The sequence below is a fragment of the Setaria italica genome, chromosome IV, assembly GCF_000263155.2.
Source record: "Setaria italica strain Yugu1 chromosome IV, Setaria_italica_v2.0, whole genome shotgun sequence".
Classification (NCBI taxonomy): Eukaryota; Viridiplantae; Streptophyta; class Magnoliopsida; order Poales; family Poaceae; genus Setaria; species Setaria italica.
Genome location: NC_028453.1, coordinates 4,683,621 through 4,706,007, shown reverse-complemented (window position 1 = coordinate 4,706,007; position 22,387 = coordinate 4,683,621). Strand labels below are relative to the sequence as shown.

Genomic DNA, 22,387 nt, shown 5'->3' with positions numbered 1-22,387 from the left:
AATCGGCCATTGCTCTCACTGTTGCTTTTCCCCCAACTTGCTCAAACAGCCAGCCATCCCAAGCGGCGACGTGATTGGTGCCAGGCCACGGCACGAACCTGCCCCTGGGAAGGGATGGCCCACATGGCAGCGGCACGGTCCAGATCCTTGTCGTCGTCCTCGTACGCGTCACGCGTGCCGCTGCTGTGAGAGTAGGGCAAAGGGGGGAGAGACCTCGGCCTCGGCGTGCAGGGTAGGGCGTAGGGGCACGTGTCGATGCCTCAGGGGCTATAGCCGGTAGTATAGGTAGCCTCAAGCGTAGTAGTGGCTCAACTTTGGCTGGCTACACGCATGGCTAGTCAGCAGTGACCCACATGTCTTTCTTGAGGGATATGATGCAGAGAAATTCACGGAGATTTCAGTCTTCAAGTTTATTCCTCGTCATGGAGTCCATGGAGTACCTTCAAATTAAACTCGCATTGTCAAGACTGGCTCGCGAATTCTTTTTAGTATGTAAATATAAACATCAGTTGAATATGTTTTTGTCTCTCCCAGTAACATAATATGCCGGCACAATATATGTACGTCCACACTTATGCATTTACTAGTGCGCCTTCTATCACAATTCACAAGCACAACGCCCGTAAAATATTACAGCTAGAAATAGCCGTGCACTTGTAATAAACATATATATGTACCATGATTTTGCCCTCTCAACTCCACCAATATATAATGCTAAGAGATGGAGTTCATGTTGATCATGATTAATTATATATCTTATTAATACAAAGATACATGGCTCTCCTGCAAGTTTGGAGAAAAAAATAGATCTTAGGAAAATACTATGAAGACTATGGCACATAAAATGTCCTCAAAATTAATCTTATTAGTAGCAATGACACAAAACTTGCAACATTTCTATCGAAACTAATCCTGCTAATTCTAGTAAGAACTAAATGAGTAGTTGTTTAAATGCACCTAGAATGTCTCATATTTGAGAATAAATTTTGAATACTCGGATGCTTTATATTTCAGGAGGAATAGACACTACTAGAAATATGAGCATTCGTCCTTGATGTTAGTACCGGACAGCTTTTCGTCGGGTACTAACGAGTGAAATTAGTACCGGGTAGAAATTTTCGATTCTCGGAGGCCTTTTAGTACCGGGCCATAACACCAGTACCCCATGAAGTACCATTTAGTACCGGTCAATAACAAACACCGGTAGTACCGGTCAGTGTTATTGATCGGTACTAAAGGCCTCTCAACGGGTTACTTCAAAAGGAAAGCATATCTAACTCAATCACATCTGTTGTCTAGGTGAGATGGTAAGGAAGGTTTGCGCGAGGCTTGAAGTCGTGGGTTCGAATCGCACGGACCGCGCATGCGCATATTACGTGTGACTTGTGACTTGTGACCGTGCGAGGACCTCCTGGCTGTTCGTCAATTTTTTTTCCTTATTTTTTGGGCACAGAGCCGTTTAGTACCGGTCGGTAACACCGATCGATACTAAATGATGGATTTAGTACCGGGCGTTTTAACCGATACTAAATGGCATGGTATTTAGTACCAAACAAGCGGTTTCGGTCAAGCGCCCAGTACTAAAGGGGGGGGGGTTACTGACTATAAATAGTAGAGGAGGGTCTCATTTGAGGACACACCAACCAAGAGAGAATTAGAGCTCCATTGCAAAGGCGAAGCGCTGCCTAGCTAGTGCTTAGAGTAGGGAGAGAGTGAGGGGTAGTTTGGGGAAGCGTCGGGTCTGTCGGTGCTCTTCCCTAAGCTTGTACCTCTACGAATGTTGTATTCCTTCAAGTAAAGTAAGTTCATATTCGTGATTCCTTTCTTTCAATAGTGATTATATTTGAGTGAGATAAGTTCTCTTACTTGCAAGTTCGTTGCTCTGTATTTATACAAAGTGCTATAGTTTGCTATGAGATATCAGACGTAGTTAGACTGCGATAGTAATTAGTAGCGTAGACGTGGTGTCTGGGCTAAGGGTTATCCTTCATTTGCCTTATATCCCATGGGTTGCTAGAGGTAGGCCGTAGGTGGTGACAGCCCTATTGGTTCTTTGTAATCCTCCATGTTCGGATATAGCGTAGAGCTGGGTCCGTAGAACAGCTGGCCGGAGTCTCCTGACAGATCAGAGGTAAGTCGGTGCCCGTAGCAAGTTATATCTAAAAGATTGACCTCTAACTGACCTATAGTGCTATCCTTAGGAATTCTCTCTACCCTTTCCACCTACCTTCATGTGTCCTTGGATCGACTAGTACAGAGTTAGTACATACACGTTTCCTTGGATTTGATACCCTTGGAATACTCTGAGGTGAAAGCTATAATGGTATCCGTGTGCTTGCGGATTTATTCGCTATCGCTAAAATACCCAACAAGCTTTCTAGCACCGTTGCCGGGGAACGGTTGCTGTATCTTTCTTCTTACCTAGTCATCCTCTTACCTTTTCAATTTTCTTTCTCCTACCTTTACCCCCATTATCATGGAGCAGCCCACTATCCAAAGCTTCTCCGCTCCTAGAGGCGAGTTCTTAGAGCCACCACCTTCTGAACACCCAATTTTCACATCCAGCTATGAACTCCATCTCGACCTTGTTGCTATGGTTCAGGGACTTTCCTTCTCCGGGTTAGATAGCGAAAACCCATACCACCATCTGTGAGAGTTTGAGCAAGTGTATTCATGCTACGCTATTGCAGGTATGTCACACAATACCCTCAGGTGGAAGTTGTTTCCCTTTTCTCTTGTAGAGAAGGCCAAGTAATGGTACACACTTATCGTTAGTAGCGCGAACGGTAGCTGGGGCGACCTTAGAGATAAATTCTCTATCGCATTCTTCCCCTTGACTCGTATCGTTGCTCTACGGAAGGATATCCTCTGCTTTCAACAGAATGAAAAGGAATCCATAGGTGCGGCTTGGGCTAGATTTTCACTCTTGGCAAAATTCGGCCCTATCCTATCGATACCCGTCCCTATGTTGCTTCAACCCTTTTACATAGGTCTCGATAAGGATTCCACCCATTATCTCGATATGATTCCTGGAGGGTCATTTGTCCACAAGACTTTAGTCGAAGGTAGGAAAATCCTAGATCGAATCACTGAAAACACCTCCTTCGTAGTCGAGTCCGAACCCTTCCAAGAAGAGCGTGCGTCGAGCCATGAGGACATTCTAGCAGCCAAATCCAATCCTTCACCTTCCACATCCTTAGATTCAGCCCTAGGACCCTCTCCCGAACCATGAGCTTCGGAGGAAGAAAAGATTCAACTTCAGAACTCCCAATTGAATTCAAGGATGATCTTTTTGAAGATTTTGGAAACACCTCGAATTATCTCTGCACAACGAAACCGCCGGTTCCCATCCCTTCCACAGATCCTATAGAATCCACCTTCTTTAGGGAAAACATTAAGAAGTTGATGACTATTATGACCAGTGAATGGTTGAGAGCTGGAGCTATCGTCAGAAGTTTTTCGGGTTAGCTCCCCTCCCTCAATCATTCCTTCCACCATAAGAGGAGCCCCGGTAGAAGTCCTCTATAATCCCACTATCGGAGCCAACATCATCTCCAGCGAATGCACATTGCACCTTTTGGGAGATGAGCCGTTGGTTCCAACTGACAAAACCTTCTGGACCTCCTCTGGAGAAATCCTGGAACGAGTTGGGGTTTTGTAGAATGTGTCTATTAGACATGAAGATGTCGAAGCAATCCTTCACTTTCATGTCTTTGAAGTCCGAGACTTCGATCTCATGATCGGGCATCCATCGAGAAATTGCTCATGGATGTTTCGACTCAAGGAAAGCTCGATGTCCATTTAGGGAAGGAAATCTTTTCTGTCCAGATCTCTGGAGCCAAAAACTGCATGACAGAACCTTCCCGCGATTCTAAACCGATCGAAGAGGTGAAGGGACTTCTCCCTTTTGACTCACTAGAATCTCTCCTTGAAAAAGACATTGAAAAATTCATCGAAGAGGAGGATGATCTTGCCGAACCCATAGACATATCCGAGTTTTGAGATGCCTCCTAGACTTTCGATTGAGTTAAAGCCCTTACCGCGCAGGCCTTCAATTACGCCTTCCTCCACGGTGACACTGAGTCTCCCATTATCATTAGTGACAAACTTTCGGAAGAGGAATCCGTGAGACTCATCACCGTTCTAGAGAAACATCGAGCCGTCCTTGGATATTCTCTCCAAGACCTCAAGGGAATTAGCCCAACTCTTTGTACTCATCGCATCCCCTTAGATCCTACCATCACACCTTCTAGGGAACCTCAAAGGAGGTTAAATAATGCGATGAGGGATGTCGTTAAGAAGGAGGTCCTAAACCCCTACACGCTAGGATCATCTACCCTGTGCCATATAGTGAGTGGGTTAGTCCCGTTCAAGTAGTGCCTAAAAAGGGAGGGATGACGGTCGTTCCTAATGACAAGAATGAGCTAATCGCTCAACATCTGCCCACAGGATGGAGGATGTGCATTAACTATAGGACCCTCAACAAGGCTACAAAAAAGGATCATTTCCTGCTGCCTTTCATTGATGAAATGTTGGAACGACTAGCAAACCATTCCTTCTTTTGTTTCCTTGATGGGTATTCTGGTTATCATCAAATTCCCATCCATCCCAATGACCAAAGCAAGACCACTTTCACATGCCCCTATGGAACGTCTGCTTATCGTAGGATGTCGTTCGGGTTGTGTAATGCACCCATTTCGTTCCAAGGATGCATGATGTCTATCTTCTCAGACATGATTGAGGAAATCATGAAAGTTTTCATGGATGACTTCTCCGTCTACGGAAAGACTTTCGACCATTGCCTTGAGAATTTAGACAAGGTCTTGCAACGATGCCGTGAAAAGGACTTGGTACTTAATTGGGAAAATGCCATTTCATGGTCCGTGAGGGCATTGTCTTAGGGCACCTTATTTTTGAACGAGGGATAGAGGTGGATCGAGCCAAGATTGAAGTTATAGAAAAGCTTCCACCTCCAATCAATGTCAAGGGAGTTCGTAGCTTCCTAGGCCACGCTGGGTTCTAACTCCGTTTCATCAAAAACTTTTCCCAAATCGCTAGACCCCTCACAAGCCTCTTAGCTAAGGATGCGTCCTTTGATTTCACTGATGAGTGCTTCGCTGCCTTCCACACCCTCAAAAAGGCACCCATCTCAGCTCCAATCATTCAAGCCCCAGATTGGACGCTTCCGTTTAAGATCTTGTGCGATGGTAGTGACTATGCCGTAGGGGCTGTTCTAGGCGAAACTAAGGATAGAAAGCATCATGCGATTGCTTACGCTAGCAAGACTTTGACAGGAGCACAACTTAATTATGCTACCACTGAAAAAGAGCTCCTTGCCGTTGTCTTTGCTATATATAAGTTTAGGTCTTACTTAGTAGGAGCCAAGATCATTGTTTACACCGATCATGCTGCTTTAAAATATCTGCTCACTAAGAAAGATGCTAAATGCCTCTTGATAAGATGGATCATTCTACTTCAAGAATTTGACCTCAAAATAAAAGATAGAAAGGGAGTAGAAAACTATTTGTCGCATGTGCATCACACTAACATGTAGGAGCTATCGATAAATGACTTCCTCCGGGATGACATGCTACTGAAGTTCACAGACTCCACCCCCTGGTATGCAAATATTGTGAACTTTATGGTTGTAGGATATGTACCACCAGGAGAAAACAAGAGGAAGTTGATCTACGATAGTAGACGCCACTTGTGGGATGATCCATACCTCTACAGAGTTTGTTCGGATGGCTTGCTGAGAAGATGTGTACCCGCAGCCGAAGGAATGAGGATCATTGAGAAGTGCCATGCGGCACCATATAGGGGACACTATGGTGCATTTCCTACTCAAGCAAAGATCTGGCAGAGTGGATTCTTTTGGCCAACCATGTATGAAGACACAAAAGATTTCGTTCAAAAGTGCCGGAGATGCCAGCAGCATGAAGGAATCACCGCACGAGATGCAATGCCCCTACAGAACAATCTCTAGATAGAACTATTTGACGTGTGGGGCATTGACTTCATGGGACCTTTCCCAAAGTCCTATGACAGTGAGTACATCCTGATGGCGGTTGATTATGTGTCCAAGTGGGTAGAAGCAATACCGTGTCGTGCTGTAGACTCCAAGCATGCTCGAAAGATGTTCCACGAGGCCATATTCCCTTGTTTCGGGACACCAAGGATGGTGATAAGTGACGAAGGGTCTCACTTCATTGATAAGACCTTCCAAAACTTCCTGAGAGAGCTTGGAGCGTAGCACAATATTGTAACTTCATATCATCCCTAAACAAGTGGTTAAGCAGAAACATCGAACAAGCAAATCAAGAACATTCTACAGAAGACCGTACAGGAGATGGAGAAATCATGGAAGACAAAGCTACTCGATGCACTTTGGGCATATCGGACTACCTACAAGACACCATTAGGCATGTCACCCTATCAGCTAGTATACGGGAAAACATGCCACTTACCTGTCAAGCTGGGACATAGGGCACACTGAGCAATCCAGAAATTCAATATGGACTTCAAGAAAGCTAGAATGCATAAGAAGCAACAGCTATTAGAGCTGGAAGAATGGAGGGATAAAGCATACCACAATGCCAAGATCTACAAAGAAAAAACCAAGAAGTGGCATGACAAGAGGATCAAGCAAAAAGAAATCAAGCTGGCAGATAAGGTATTACTCCTTAATTCTAGGGTCAAGTTATTTGGACATAGGAAGCTTTGGAGAAAATGGGAAGGACCGTACACCGTCATCAATGTCGCGCCACACAGAGTAGTTACACTCCAAGACGACGGAGGTAAGATCTTCAAGGTAAACGGTCATTGCTTAAAAATCTTCCTAGAACCTGATGATAAAGAGTATGATTTGATCAACTTCATTGAAGAAACCTAACCTTAAAATCAACTCTCATAATAAATAGTCCCCTAATAAAATGTAGGTACAAGAATAAGTGTGTGTGGGGGGGGGGAGGGGGGGTGTCGCCCAACGCCCAGATCATCCACGCACAACAAAGGTATGCAACCCTTTCCTCACTCTCCTTCATTCATGAGATTGAATGATTTTCAAATCTGCCTCTCTAAGATCAAACTCAAAATAAAATGAATCAACATGCTCCGCTTGCTCTACATGTTTCCTATGGTTGGCTTGCATATGTTTTATTCCATGCTTATCATCTTGATGCTTGTGAACAAATATCTTTAGGAAAGCATGCTCATCTAAGTAGTTGATGTTTGTGATATGGTTTGATGATATGATCTTCACTCTTGACGTTTAGGTGCTTGGGAATTTTATTTGAAAATTTAGAAAATATTTGCAGAGCTCCTCTTTGATATGCCAAAGTCCTACCAAAGCCATGTGATGAGACATATTGAAAACTCTATACACATATGCTGCTTGTCTTTACATTGAGCTTTGTCAAATTGTTGTGACCCTTGAGAGAATTCCTTTCATGCTTTCATGATCAAGATTCATGTGCACACCATATTCCCCTTGCTATGCTCATATGAGAATTAGCATTGTACCATCCATCCATTCCATAAAATAAATGCTCCACCATATGTGTTGGTCTCTCTCTCCATTTATTGTTAAAAAGAGTCATAGGCTATCAAAAAAATAAATATATCAACACATGAAGGTCCAAGCATTGAAAAAAAGAGTTGGTCAATGAAGGTCCAAGAAAAAAATAAAAAAAATAATAAAGATAGCCATGTCTCAAAAGAAATTAGAAAGGGGGAGAGATCATGCAAAAAGGAGTTTCCATTTCATCAACCATTCACCATCCACCATATCCATACACGTGCACATCTTGATCTATTGTATGACTTGTTTTTCTCCTTGATCCAATTTTTAACTTTGCAATATATGTGATACAAGTATGCCTTATCCTTTGTACCCTACCTTGAGATCCACATATAGCCATCATTAGAAGTAGGATGGAGAAAGGTAAGTCTAATGCCTTGGTGAGGACATACACACATTGAGCAATTTGAGAGAATCAAATGAGGAGCTAAGCAAGGTTTGTTTTGAAAACTAATTGAAAAATCCCAAGCTACTTGTCATGATGAGTAGAAGTGACTTGATTCAAGGTCGTTCCATACCTCAACCACCCAAGATGGCATGATAGACACTTCAAAGTTCACAAGTGCAAGGTATGGTTGGGAATATCTCTTATGCTCACTTAATACCTTTGGAAGTTATGTTCACCTTAGTCCTTTCTCCTTCACTCGAGGACGAGCAAAGGCTAAGTGTGGGGGTGTTATTGATGGCTATTAAGTACCAAATCTAGGCTGCCAACTCCTGCATAAACACATAAAAGATGAGCATCAACAGTAGTGGTAGGAGTTATTACTAACGGATTCCACAAGTGTTGGTGAATATTTGTATGCAGGTCCATTAAGGGAGAAAACACACCTCAGAGACCAAGGAAACACACTCTCAACCAATCAGAAGCAAGCACATAGATTGGAGGGCCCACATCAGGGGTTAAACTACCTAAACTTACCGCCAATCACCCTATACCCACTTGGGGACCCACCTGGTAGTGTCCTGGACAAAAGGTGGCGCGAGGGGAGCCAACCAGGGGTCGGCCGAACCCCCAGTTCGGCTGAACCACTCTGGTAGCCCCTCAAGCCCATCTTCTACATGTCGACTCCTCGTGACATCCCAAAGGCGGTTATGACTGCTTCGCCATGAAGTTACCGCCTCAGACAGTGCTAGGTGGCACAAGGAGAGGAGTTGGAGGAGAATATTCCCTTGAAATGCTTGGAGCAACTCCACTTTCCCAAGGTGTAGACGTGGTGTTTGGGCTAAGGGTTATCCTTCGTTTGCCTTATATCCCACGGGTTGGTAGAGGTAGGCCGTAGGTAGTGACAGCCTATTGGTTCTTTGTAATCCTCCACGTCTGGATATAGCGTAGAGCTGGGTTCGTAGAACCACTGGCCGAAGTCTCCTGACAGATCAGGGGTAAGCCGGTGCCCGAAGAAAGTTCTATCTGAGAGATCGACCTCTAACTCACCTATAGTGTTATCCTTAGGAATCCTCTCTACCCTCGCCACCTACCTTGATGTGTTCTTGGACCGACTAGTACAAAGTTAGTACACACACGTTCCCTTGGATTCGAAACCCTTGGAATACTCTGAGGTGAAAGCTACAACGGTATCCGTACGCTTGTGGATTTATTCGCTATCGCTAAAATACCCAACAGTGGCGGCCGCGTGGTAGTGCCAAAGGACCACGGTGGTAGAGGACAGCACGCCGCGGCTAGCAGCAGGAGGCAGTGGTAGGGGCAGAGGTGGCTGGCAGTGGCTCGGACGAGAAGACTGGAGGGGGTGTAGGAGGCGAGGCCACTGGGGGTGGAAGGTGATGATAGGGGCGCCGGTGGGCAGAGGGTGACGCTAGTGGGAGCTTGGGAGGCGGAGCGACGGAGAAGAGAAGGGGAAGAGTCGGATAGAATGAATGAGAGAGAGAAGAATGGGAAGGGAAAAGTAAAAACGAAAAGAGAAAAAAAGAAAGGTATTATGATCATTTCATATTTTTATCCATTTTAAACAATTAGGACAAGTCTCGTTTTGTCAATATTTTTCAAATAAGATAAGTTGAAGAAAAAAAATGTTCCACTAGAGGAGGCACAGCCCGGAGTCATTTCATCCGCCACATCAAGAGCTTTGCCAAATTGAATCCTCAGAGTCACCAAAGGCACGATGTTGACGGTTCGTAGTGGCATTAATGAGATGCACAGGCCTCCAACGTACTTTATTTGATCCCTATCAAGGGTACAACCATCTCTAGCCATCGCTGGATGAGCTATAGCTAATTTCCGTGGGCGACACAATTATCATTTATCAACCACGCAGAGGTTGAGTGTGTGATAGCTAGATAAAAGATTCCTTGCTCTGTGAGAGGAAAATTCCATAGCCCTTGTGCACAGTAAAGCAGGAACAAAAGAGAGGCATCCGGCAATACACATCCAGGCCGCTAGATGCCATTATCATCCATCGAACGTAGACTATGCTGCTTTCCCCAACCTCAAGATTTTGTCTACTAGTGTAGCCTTGCTAGATTCATCGTATACATGCTTGATGCTTAGAGGTGGACAATTGAGTCAAAATAAAGACGAGCCTCAGCCTCTCGGCCGGCCCGATCGAGCTCGCCTTGTTTCCCACCCAGTGCACACGGTCATGAAAACAGGACGTCTATATAGAACGTAACTCGGTACCACCCAGGTACGGGAGGATTGGACGTGGTCGGATGAAATGAGCCCCCAACGCAAGTTGAATAGTTTTCATGTTCTTGTAAATAATATAATCTAAAAAGTATATTCTTGTAAACAATACGCATCCAGTTTTATACCGATGAAACTCTTTCCCTCCTTTTAATAATTATTATCTTGCCATATCATTGTATATGCTGATATGTATGTGTATATAATTTTTTTTTAACTTGTATATATGTCAGTGGTCTGATACACGGACGTACACGGGGTCAAGAACTGGCGGCCTGCGGCCTGCCAGCCGGCCCGTCGGCAGAGAAAAATTTCATGGGGACGGTCCCCGAACTTCTGTACGTGAGGATCCATCCTAAACGGATAACGCATGGCTACTGTTGCCATCTGACGCCCTGCTCGCGAAGCTCGACATATCCCTCGCATCAGCTCGACTTGCATACCTCAGCTCACAGGCTCCAGGCTTTGATACAGCCGAGAGTCGGAACCCAACGCTGCCGCCGCGCCTCCGTTCAGCCGTTCCCCTCATCCGCCAGCCACAACTTGACTGCTGGACACCATCGCTACCGCCATAGCTCCACAGACCTTCCCATGTAGTGAGGAAATATCGTGATTGAGGAGACACGCGTTGAAGACGATGAAGAGGATAAGGAGCTTCCTGGTTCAGAAAAAAAAAGTTCCGAACCAAATGGATGGAGGTGATGTTTGAGTTTGTCGGTCCCTTGCAAGCCAACAGGACGTACATATGCTATGCTAATTGCTATTATGTGCTGTGCTCTTGTGCTTTCCCTTCCATTCTGCTCAACCTAGTTTCAGCAATCTTTCAAAAATTCAACAACCGAATTGCCGCTGTTACAATTGCAGCTACGACGGATATTAGATTACCCAAATACTTGACAGAGTCAGGACCCATCTTTGTGCGGGGTGTGGGGACATCTGCGGAGCTGCGGCCGCGGATGCTAAGGGCTGCAACAGTTGATGAAGGGACGTAGGCAATGGCGGCGGCAGCGCCGGGTTCCATGACCCCGCTCGGCTGTATCAAAGCCTGAAGCCTACGAGCCAAGGTATGCAAGCCGAACCTGCCGAGTCTCAATTTTTTTTCCGTCGGCGCAGCCTTGACCGCGGGCACTGTAGCTGCCTGCTTTGGACGTGGGCGGGGCGCGAGGCGACGGACGACATGGATATCTGCTGCCCCGCCACGTCGTGCATACGTACGCAGTGCCAGCGCTGCTGTGCCTGTGCGGCTGTGCCCTGTGCGTGGCAGCCGTAGTCCGTGGACAGGACTCGGCCGCGCGCGCCGGGGGAGCAGGCCGGCCGGAACCCCGAGGAGCACGTGCCGGCCGACCGCTACCTGGCCACAGGCCAGCGCCAGCACCAGCACCACCACTGTTCCAGCGGCAAAAAAACCTGACGCGCTCCCCTGCCCTGACCAGCAGCACCTAAGATTTTACCTCAGATTTTACCTCAGGTTATAAAAAAATCTTATACAATCCAATACAACCATTTATAATTTGATAAAATCATATTCTAATTCGATAAACCACATACACTAATAACGTGATAAGTCTTAAATTTAAAGGTTAAGCTAGAAACAATAACAAATCATAATATAAATAGTTTGAATGAAATACAAATAGTTCGAAATACAGTATAAAAGAAACTTACAATATTACTTGTTTGTTTTATTTACCCGCCGCTTCTTGAATGACATGAATGTCTTGATTATATCTTCTTCATTCATTTGGAAGAAAATATCCCGCTCAATGAATGTGACTAGACAATCGTCCAAAACACTATCACTTAGCTTATTCCTTGACTTTGTTTTCACTTTAACCATTGCAGAAAATACCCTTTTCAACACTCGCTGTCACCACTGGTAAAAGCAATATCAATTTAAGAAGCAAGTAAACCATATCATACACTTTTGTGCCTCCGTGTTTGAACAAGCTTAACTGAGAGATCAACGATGTTGTCTAGACCCTTGAGGCTATCATCTCATCGCATGTCATCGATATAATTATCAAGTTGCAATTCAAGTTTTAGCCAATCATTCTTGAAGGAGTCCTTAGGATAAAATTCAGCCAATCTATGTACCTTCTATGCATCAAACGAAGCAAATGAATTGGAAGGACTGAAGGCTGACATACAAGAAAGTAGCTCCATATTAATCTCATCAAACTGATTATCAAGCTCTTGACTAATTTGATGAATGACACCCATATATACTTTTCTTCTAAAATGGTCATCATTTGTTTGGTTTGGGGCACGGACATACCTTGCTGATTTTCCATACGGCACATAATCACCATCCATAGCAGGAACTTCAACATCATGTTTAATACAAAAAGAAGTGACCCTCTCAAGGAAGTGGTCCCAACCATCAGACCTCAACTGTTGCATTTTGTTCTTTGCCACATTAACAAAGGAGATTGCATTAAGAATATCTTGATCTCTTCTCTGCAAATACTCAAATAACTCATTTGTGTATCCAAGAATAATAAACATTAAGTGCACAAAGAAAACGAACTCAAAGTTTTCAAATACTCCAAGTACAAAATGTATCTTTGTCCAATCATCCTTACGTGAAATATCATCACTAAGATTAATGAGCACATCATGGATTGAGGAATACATAGCAATGATGTTGCATATAGTTTTGTAATGAACGCAGAATCCTTCTTGATACTATATTCAAGCCACTCATGATTATACATTCATACAAAATTGAATTGGTGATCCCTACCTCCAATTTTTCTTGATGGAAAATCATGATTAATAGGTTTGAATGGGCCTTTAATAATATATGCTTTTCGAATTGCATCTTGATCATTAGCATGATAACTTTCAATAGGCTGCCTTTCACCTGGATCATGTGGAAGGCGATTGATGTCATAAACCGGCGGCTGTGATGCGAGTGGTTGCAGTGGTAGAGGCGAGGGCACAGGATCCGCGATTTCTTCAACTACCACTCCATCCTGCTCTTAATTCTATTCTTCCATAATAGTTTCAACTGGGATAGTGTTTGAAGCAGTCGCTGCCTTCTTTGCTGCGTGTTTCAAAAAATGAGATGCAATATCTTGCCTCTCTTCGTAATCCAACTGTTTTGAAAAAAATAATATCTATGTAATGTAAGTGCGACAACTAATTAGATACTATAGCAAACACAAACATGCAATGATAGAATCATGTTTTAAACTTTCGGGTAGAAAACTTATAAATCACAACCTCACAATATATGAATTTAAGAATGTTGATGGATTGATGATCCGTTCAATAAACTCACGAACTAAAATAAAAAAGCACTTATACATAAATAAATAAAAATATAAAAGATAGAACCTTCATCGCCCATCGGAATTCTTGGACCAATAATCCACAAGTCAACGGCAGCAGCGTCGCCGATCAGGGGCTGCGATCCGCAATCCGCACAGGCGCACACTGCTGAACTTTCTGCAATGACGCAATCCGCAGACTGCAGGTAGGCGATCGCCGCGCAGTGCTCGCGCCCTGGCCGTCCGCCCGCGCCAGGAGAGGCTGCCGAAGACAAATCGTCGCGCAATCCGTGGAAGGCGAATCATTGGATCGTCATGCACGGCGCACGCCCTGGCCGTCCGGCGTCCGCCTACGCCAGGAGAGGCCGCCATCCGCCAAAGGTGAATCATCTCGTCGCACAACGCGGAATCAGTCCTGCGCTGTGGAAGGCGAATCGTCTGGCAAAGGTCGAAGGTCAATCGTCGTTTCGTTGCCTCAGTCCATGATCCGTGCGCTAGGCCTAGGCGAACCGTCCTTTTTTTATCCCTCCGCGGTGCTTGCGCCAGGCCCAAGCGAACGAATCGTCGTTTTTTTCCTCCGCCGCTCCATGTATACCTACTCGTCGAATACATGGGCCTCGGCTATGGGTCCGCCCATGGCCCTGGCTCCCACCCCGCGGCGCCAGGGTTACGGCCTTCCGGGCTCGCCGAGTACCTGATCGTCCCTGTTCGGTTCAGGTTCAGGGTTCAGGTTAAACCACACCAGTGCCGTGCCTGTGCGTCGTCCTCCGCCACCGGCAGCTTTGTGTAATAAATCCGCTGGCACATTGTGGCTTCACCTGGCTTGGGCATCCGCTTTGCTATCGAGCCACAGTGCGCACCGGCGACTGACAGCCATTATTACACAAAGAGGAGGGGAGCGCCTGTCCGGGGGGCCGGTCGGGGCATCAATGATCAATGCCGGACAGGCGGACACGGCCTTGGCCCAGGGCGTCTCGTGTCGCCGGCTGTCGCGTCCTGCACAGGGGCTCTCCGGCTCTCGGTTCTCTTCTCGCTCCGTCAGAAACGAACGCAAGCACCTGCTGGGCACCGGTCAGTACCGAGTCAGCACCGCTACTGTGCTGCACGTCCACAGTGCAGAGCTCACAGCATCACCGCAAAACAGCCACACAGGCGCACAGCATCAGCCATCAGCACTTCAGCAGCGTGGAGTACAGAGCTGGAGCTTCGGCCGGGCTGGGCTGACGACGAAATTCTGCCGAAGTAGCATAGCATGTGGGGCTGCTAGTCCCAACCCTAGCTGCATAGCATGGAGACCGTTCCAGGTCGGTTGAATGCTGAAGTTGTACCTCTCTCTCTCAAAAAAAAAAGTATGCTGAAACCGGCGATGAGCGACGAAGCTACACGTCAGGCGTAATTCAGCTTGCAAGAAAAGTCAGGACCAGGACTTTGGTGCTAGAGGCATTTGTAGAGGAGGAAGCACGCAGCAAGGCCAGCAACCCAAGTGCCAAACAGGCTTGACTACAAGCCCGCCATCATCCTCTATTCCTCTGCTGCTGGAGCCATTCCTGGATGGCGGAGCGAAGCGCGTGGTTGGGGCCTTGGGGGTGAGCTCGTTGTCCAAGACTCCCAGGTCACGGGTTGGTCGTCGGAGACGTACGTGTCGTGGCCGCTGCTGAGCCAGCACCTGATGGGAACGAGGGAGATCCTCTGCAGTCAAGTGGGGTGCGACTCTGTCACTGGCATGTGGGCCTGACGGTGCTAGAGCCCACATGTCGGTGACTCCACCTGATGGTGGCGGTCGCCTTCGTAGGTGGATGTGAATCTATCCGCTGCAAAATGCGGATCATCCATGATGTCCTGAAAATTTGCACACAAACAGTGGTTATTCAGCTGATAGAGCTCTCCATGCATGCGATTGGTTGAATCATGTACTCATCCATTCTCTCTTCTTTCTTCGTGCTGTCCTTCGCTCGGAAGCAGCTCCTCTGCAGTTATTGCAGATACACTGTGATGTGTGGCTGATCAGTGAGTCCACGGGCCAACTAGCCCACTTGCTGGGGCACAGTCTCATCCCCTTCGCTCCCATGGGAAATTGGGAATCCCCAGAGTTTCAGCGTCGGCCAGTGACCGCCAGCGACGGCCCTGATGATGGGCCTGGGCCCTGCCGTGTAGCGCGTCGAAAATCTTGTTCTTGCCTGTTATTTTCGTGAATGGTCCATGAAATTTGGGGCCAAGTCGGTCCATTAACTTTGAATATGGACTCCTTCCTTATTGTATTGACCATCAAACACGATGACAGAGACATTACCTTAATTAATAGTACAAAACATATGCCAAAATGTAGCAAAGTTATGACCTCCTAACATAAAACTAGGCATGCCACTTTCAAAAGTTCATTTGAATATTTCAAGAGATATTGATGATGAATAAAATTTAAACCGTTAGTTACATATAATCCAAAACGGTATGTTTTGGGAGCCTCCTGTGAACAGTGAACACTAGACATTTCAAGTTTCTACGTGCCTCAAGCCCTCAACAGAGTGGAAGTGTGGATCTATGACAAATAAAGCTGCAAAAACTGCAAATCGAAACATGGTTATATTCGTAAGATAGGGGTATTTGTATACGAGGTGCTAAACTTTAGTATGATCACATCGGATATTCGGATGCTAATTAGGAGGACTAAATATGAGCTAATTACAAAACTAATTGCACAGATGGAGTCTAATTCGCGAGACGAATCTATTAAGGCTAATTAATCCATCATTAGCAAATGGTTACTGTAGCACCATATTGTCAAATCATGAATTAATTTGGCTTAATAGATTCGTCTCGCGAATAGACTCCATCTGTGCAATTAGTTTTGTAATTAGACTATGTTTATACTCCTAATTAGTATTTAAACATCCGACGTGCTTCAAAGTAGGTTCACACTGACAGCCATTATTTGCTTCCTTGGCATTAACACTGGAGTTCTCAGTTCACACTCCATAGAAAAGGCTGCTCCACCGCAAATATCACTACCACTCAGTAGTCAGTGAACCTCTAGAATTCAAAGTATAAAAATCATACAGACGGGGAGGTTTGGCCGGATTAGGCTACTACAATGTGCGAAGATAACACATGCAAGGCAACTAGGCAAGCATCATTGTCTAAGGCTACAGTACAAGCTTAAAATGATTACATGGTACGCTGTTACAGCTAGTTGAATGTTAAAGATGCACGGGCTGCAGAAGTTGATGAGCGACGAAAACATACAGGAGTTATTCAACTCGTCATGACTTTGGTAGAGAGGCAGAGGCACCGTACTGATATTAGTGGCAGAGAAGCACGCAGCAACCCGACAGACTACAAGGTCATATTCTGCTGCTGGAGCCATCGCTGGATGGCGATACGAAGGGCACGGTTAGGAATGAGCTCGCTCTGTTCGAGACGCATGTTGGTCATCGGCGACATGTCGTGGCCACTGTCGAGCCAGCTCCTGATGGCCTCGGCTTCATAGGTGAATCCATCAGCCGCGATATGTGGATCGTTCATGATATCCTGATGAAATAAGACCACAGAAGTAATGGTTAGTCATCAGATAAGGGCTATACTCATGCGTTTCTTAAAATTCTTCAAAAAACGAAAAGCAGGTGAGGCATTCAGCTTTATATTCGTTTCTTCAGTGCCACAAATCATGCATTTGTTCACGAAATGGGGAAAGCCAAATGGAGGAGCAATAAATCCCTGTTATACACACCTGAGATATAGGGCAGATGAAATACAAAGGTGTGCAGTTTTCATCTGACACTGGTCTAGAAGATGAGGCTGAAGGTATTGATGCAGCATCCCGCATTGCATGAACCACTCTCCACACCTCGCCTGAAAGATCAGGACGGCACCTCCGGCTCAGCTCCGTGCAACTGAGAGCAAGGTGTGCTAACTGCTGCACGAGCACATCAGGCCACTCTCCTGCTGAGGAATCAACTACTGACTGCAGCTCACCTTTCATCATCGCATCCTCCACAACCTTCTTTATACCAACAGGAGGCTTTCCTGTCAAAAGGCGCAAGACCACGATCCCAAAAGAATAAACATCGGAGTGAGGTGTCAGCTCTCCAGTGGCGAGAAACTCTGGGTCCATGTACAAGGGGGTTCCCGCTGGATGCATGGTGTGATAAAGAGTTGTATTATTGGTGCTGGACTGGATTAGGAAGCGAGAGATACCAAAATCACTGAGCTTACTGACTAAGTTAACATCAAGAAGGATGTTGGCTGGCTTCAGATCACCATGAACAACTGGATGTGGTTTATTCTTGTGCAGAAATATCAGTGCTGAGCATATCTCTGCAATAATTCGAATGCGAATCTGCCATATCAATGCTTGCCTTTTATCTGCACAGACGAGAAAATCTTCAAGACTTCCATTTGGCAAGACCTCATAGACAAGTGTAGATGATTCTGAGCACGCTCCTAATAGAGTGACAAGGTGTGGGTGCCTCACCCTACTCAGGATAGCAACCTGCATCAGAAATAAGCATTCATCATTCATGGAATGGGACGTCCTTCTTAAATGTTTTATTCTAGTTCCAGTTTCGAACAGGAAAGGAGCTAGAGATCAACTACTTTTTTCCAGTGTGACAAAGCAAAGTAAGATTTCAGGATGAGATGAGTAAATTACCTCTTGCTCGAACTGTGACCTTCCCTGTAAATTATCAGGTTTCAACACCTTTATTGCAACTGTCATGTTCCGGAGGATACCTCTGTATACACATGCAAACCCACCTTCTCCAATCTTCAGTGAACTACTGAAATTTTCACTTGCAGACTCCAGTTCAGATGTTGAAAACTCAGAATACATTGATGTAACCAAAACCGAAAGCATTTGCACTCTTTTCTGACGTGACCCTTCAACCTCACGAACTGCACGATCCCTATTGTGTAGCAAGTGATCATGCTCTGATAGAAGCCAGTCATATTGTCCTCTGGATTCGGAGAGCTGACCTAGTAGACGCTCATTATGCTCATTGGCCATCTGAAGTTTTTTAGTGACATCATCATGTTGTATTTTAAAGCGTTCCAACTCTTGTTGTGTCCTTGAAAGAAAGCTCCTCTGTTTGTTTCCTTTGTTGGACCTGGTTTAAATACAAGTCCTCCATTTTTCTACCCCTAAAAAATTAAAAACACGATCATTCTCATTCATAAGATGACTTTTGACTGCATGTAACATCATAGCCTACTAATTTTGTTAAAAGAGTTGCTGCTAAAATCCTAGATTTTTTAAAGAAAAAAATATCATGATTAAGATTAAACTTTTTATATGGCTGCCATGGCCTTGGCAAGTCAATAGTAAATGCAGTGGCAGTGGTCTGTTGCAAGCTTGCCCATTTCTTGGAGCAGCCGTAGCAACAATTTTAGAGAAGTTTGCTCTGTACTTGACATGATCAAACTATTGGGAAAGAAATAACTGAATGAGATATCGGTCTCCGATTGAGATAATTTATCTTTGGCCACAACAAATTATTTAGACAATACTTCAGGAAATCCGGTTACAGATCTACCATTCGTTCAGATTCAGTATGCCTCAAACACTCTTCAGAAGGTTCCTTCTTCAATTTTGCAGCTCGTTCCATTGCTTTCTGGAATTTATGCACAATATCTTCTGCCCATAATTCTTCCTGGAAGGACCATTAAACAAGTATTTATTTTGGATAGTTTATCAATTGTAAAAAAATATGTATTATCATGAAAAGGGAAAAGGGGAAAAAGTTTTCATATGACTGCCAATCTGCCATTGCCCTGGCAAGCATCAATAATGAACAAAAACAGTGCACTGTTGCAAACAAGATCAAACAAATGGGAAAAAGGAATGATTGGATACTGATCTTGGACCTCCAATCGATATAATTTAACCTGTTGCTACAAGAAATTGTTTAGATGACAAGAGTTCAGTAACTCCTGTTACAGATTTACCACTTGTTCAGTTTCTGTAGACCGCAAGGTGTCTTCAGAAGCTTCCTTTGTGAATATTGTAAAATCATCTGAATGAAAACCTTCCTGAAAAGAATCATAGGACAAGTATATTTATTTAGGATAAAATACAACAACACCCACCCACCCCACCCCCGGGCACAAACACAAGAAGAGAAACTAAGTATTAATTCCATAAGTGAATGTACCCTCTAAATACCCCCTAGTTGCACCTTGAATTAATAAGAGACTGAGGTAGGGCGGTTGCTGATTTTCTCCCCGATGTCATTATTATAAGATTAATTACACAGAAGCACCTTGCTAGTAAAGGACTCAAGGTACAGTTTCTGTGTTAAGTACCATATGTTACACTAAGGATTACAGATCAAAGTAAATGATACAAAGAAGGCATGCTATTTGCCAAGAATCAAACAGAAAACAAGTATGTAATCATTAACACTCTTTCAGAGGAATTGGACTTACAAACATCTGTTTCAAGTACTCAAGATCAGCACCCCCATGAGCCGTTTTAATGGGTGCTTCGCTTCTACAACAACAAACAAAATGTCACTTCAAACAATCAAAGTCAAGAAGGCTAAAAGAGGACTGAAAAGCTACCTCCTTAAGCCGTCAAGTACTTCCGGATTGTTTGGGTCACATCTCAAACCCTCTTGGTAAGTTGCCATAGCATTTTCATAATCTTCCAAGAGGAACTGAACTTTAGCTTTGCGCACATAGCCCTTCAGAAAAGTAGGATCTAGTTCAATGCATTTCTCTGCATCCTCAAGACCTTGAGGTAAAGCTCCCAGATTGATATAGCATTGAGCTCTGTTGCTAAAAATCTGAAAGATCAGAGGACATAAAAACAAATTACTAAACCTAAGTGTGCCAACGAGAAAAGGGGAGCCCCAGCTCATGTCACTGAAATGGACAATGCATGCCAAATATGCCTGATCCTAGACCACATATTTACCAATGCAAATTTAGTTTATAAGAAATCACTCTAATTTCAAAAGAGGTGCGATTTTACCAAGGATCTATAATCATATACTATTTGAGAAGCAAAAACAGAGGAATAGCCAAAATGCTTACTCTAGGATCATTCGGGTTCATTTTCATAGCTTGAGTGTAGTGCATTGCTGCTTCATGGTATTTCTTCTGCTTGAACGATTCATTGCCTGCAATATTTGTGCGCACTAAGCAGCAGTTGTATATCACAATCAGATATATGATGCATAAAAAACAAAGATTACTAGGGAGCCATATCTACTCGTGACTCGTCCCTTTGTTTTGTACTCTCTGTCCTTCAGTGTTCAGTCACATGGTAACCCTCAGTGTATCTTGCATTTCTCATTTCCAGATTCAGCAATGGCACGATGCCGTGATCGAGCAACACCCAAACCTCTCTCACGGTGGTGGTCGGCGGCTTGATCCAGTCGCTCCTGCTCCTCCAGCTCCTTCATCTTGCTCTCCGCCTTGCCGAGCTTGTCGAGCGTCTCGTCGCTGTAGTGTTCGGCCAGCGACTGCTGCAGGGCCCTGATTGCCAGCGCGTAGTCCCCGGCGCATCCCGCGAGCTCGAGCAGCGCCGACGCCTTCCGCGACAGCGCCTTCGCGATCAGCTTGTTGTCGGCTCTAAGCTCCCTGCCGCGCCTCGCGGCCTCGTCGCAGTCCCTCACGCACTCCTGGTACTGAAAATGCCGCGCAGCGTCGTCAGCGGCAACGCCGCCAGCGCCCAGCGAGCGAGGGCATGAAATGGAGGAGTGGTCAGGGAAGCTGGTGAGAGATACCTTGCCCATGTGGAAGTAGGCGGCGGCGCGGTTGGTGAGGAAGGAGATGTCGCTGGGGTCGAGGAGCGCGCCGCGGGTGTCGTGTAGTCCCTGACGGCCGTCTCGAGGAGGGACTTGCCGTAGGCTTCATTGCCGGCCTTCTTGGCGCGCCGCGCCTCCTCCACCGCCACATCCATCCCGCGCCCACCTCCCACCGGCTGGTCGGTCGACGGGTCGACGCTACGGCGACCGCGAATGTGTTCGGTCGGGTGCCGGCGGTTGGTGGTGGTGCGGCGGCGAGCGCGAAGGATTCGGGGAACGGCGCAACGGGACTTTGGCCGGAGTTTGGGGAGCATCTACTCGGCCCTGCGGTTTGTCTTCTTCTCCTGTGGGACCTGAACAGTGGAGTGGGCCACCGCCCATGCGCCAGCCACGAGTGACGAACTGACGAGCCCACTCTGTTGTAGTTCAGCTTTGCTGCAGTTCTGAAAAGTATCTTTATACTTTTTGCGCACAATTATCCGCGTGCCGCTTGACTTGTGGATGGACCCTTCTTTTTATGCTACGCATGTATATATAAAGCATTCAAAATTTTAGAAAATATTCTAGATACATTTGGATAATCGCTCCTCTGTACCTACCATTAAAATACTCGTGCAGCACAAATTCCTACGCTATAATTCAACTCAAGGATACACGCGTCTTTCATCGACCTATTAATTTATCCTGAAATCTTTAGAATACCTTGTAAAAAAGAGTATACATGAAAAATAGTTAATACTCTCTTCATTCTAAATTGGAATTAGATACATGAATTTTGTTATAATAGTTGTAAAGTATTATTGGTACTTCCTAATACTTTTCTTTTAAACTTTTACTGCCAATTGATTAGAGAAATTATTTTTTACAATGATTGGAAAAATGAGAACCATTCACTCAGACGAATCGTACGGTGAAAAGATAGGAAGTATTTAGATGTACCTAGAAAAAAATACTAAACAGATGGGACCGAATACCAAAATAGTAGGTCTACTAGGATTGTGCCTGCACGTTGCTACGGGCAAAAACAAATTACCTCCCTAAGCATCATTCTCATTGAAACATTTGACATGTCATAATAAAAGCATTTACTTTGCCTTAGCATAGAAGTACAAATTGTAGTTTGTACAAAGACCGGAGCTTATGAGGGTCACAT

At 45.1% G+C, this 22,387-nt stretch overlaps 1 protein-coding gene across 1 annotated transcript; it reads right to left on the bottom strand.

Annotated features, from left to right (window-relative positions):
* Window positions 1–16,504: 16,504 nt before the first annotated feature.
* On the bottom strand, window positions 16,505–21,564 carry LOC101754583 (U-box domain-containing protein 70-like). The gene is given in 12 exon segments (XM_022825760.1): window positions 16,505–17,017; window positions 17,217–17,978; window positions 18,138–18,563; window positions 18,565–18,625; window positions 19,010–19,134; window positions 19,430–19,513; window positions 19,910–19,973; window positions 20,045–20,268; window positions 20,519–20,604; window positions 20,829–21,114; window positions 21,214–21,294; window positions 21,297–21,564. Coding segments are annotated over 12 exon segments (2,646 nt in total). The 5' UTR covers window positions 21,549–21,564; the 3' UTR covers window positions 16,505–16,822.
* Between the last annotated feature and the right edge of the window lie 823 nt (window positions 21,565–22,387).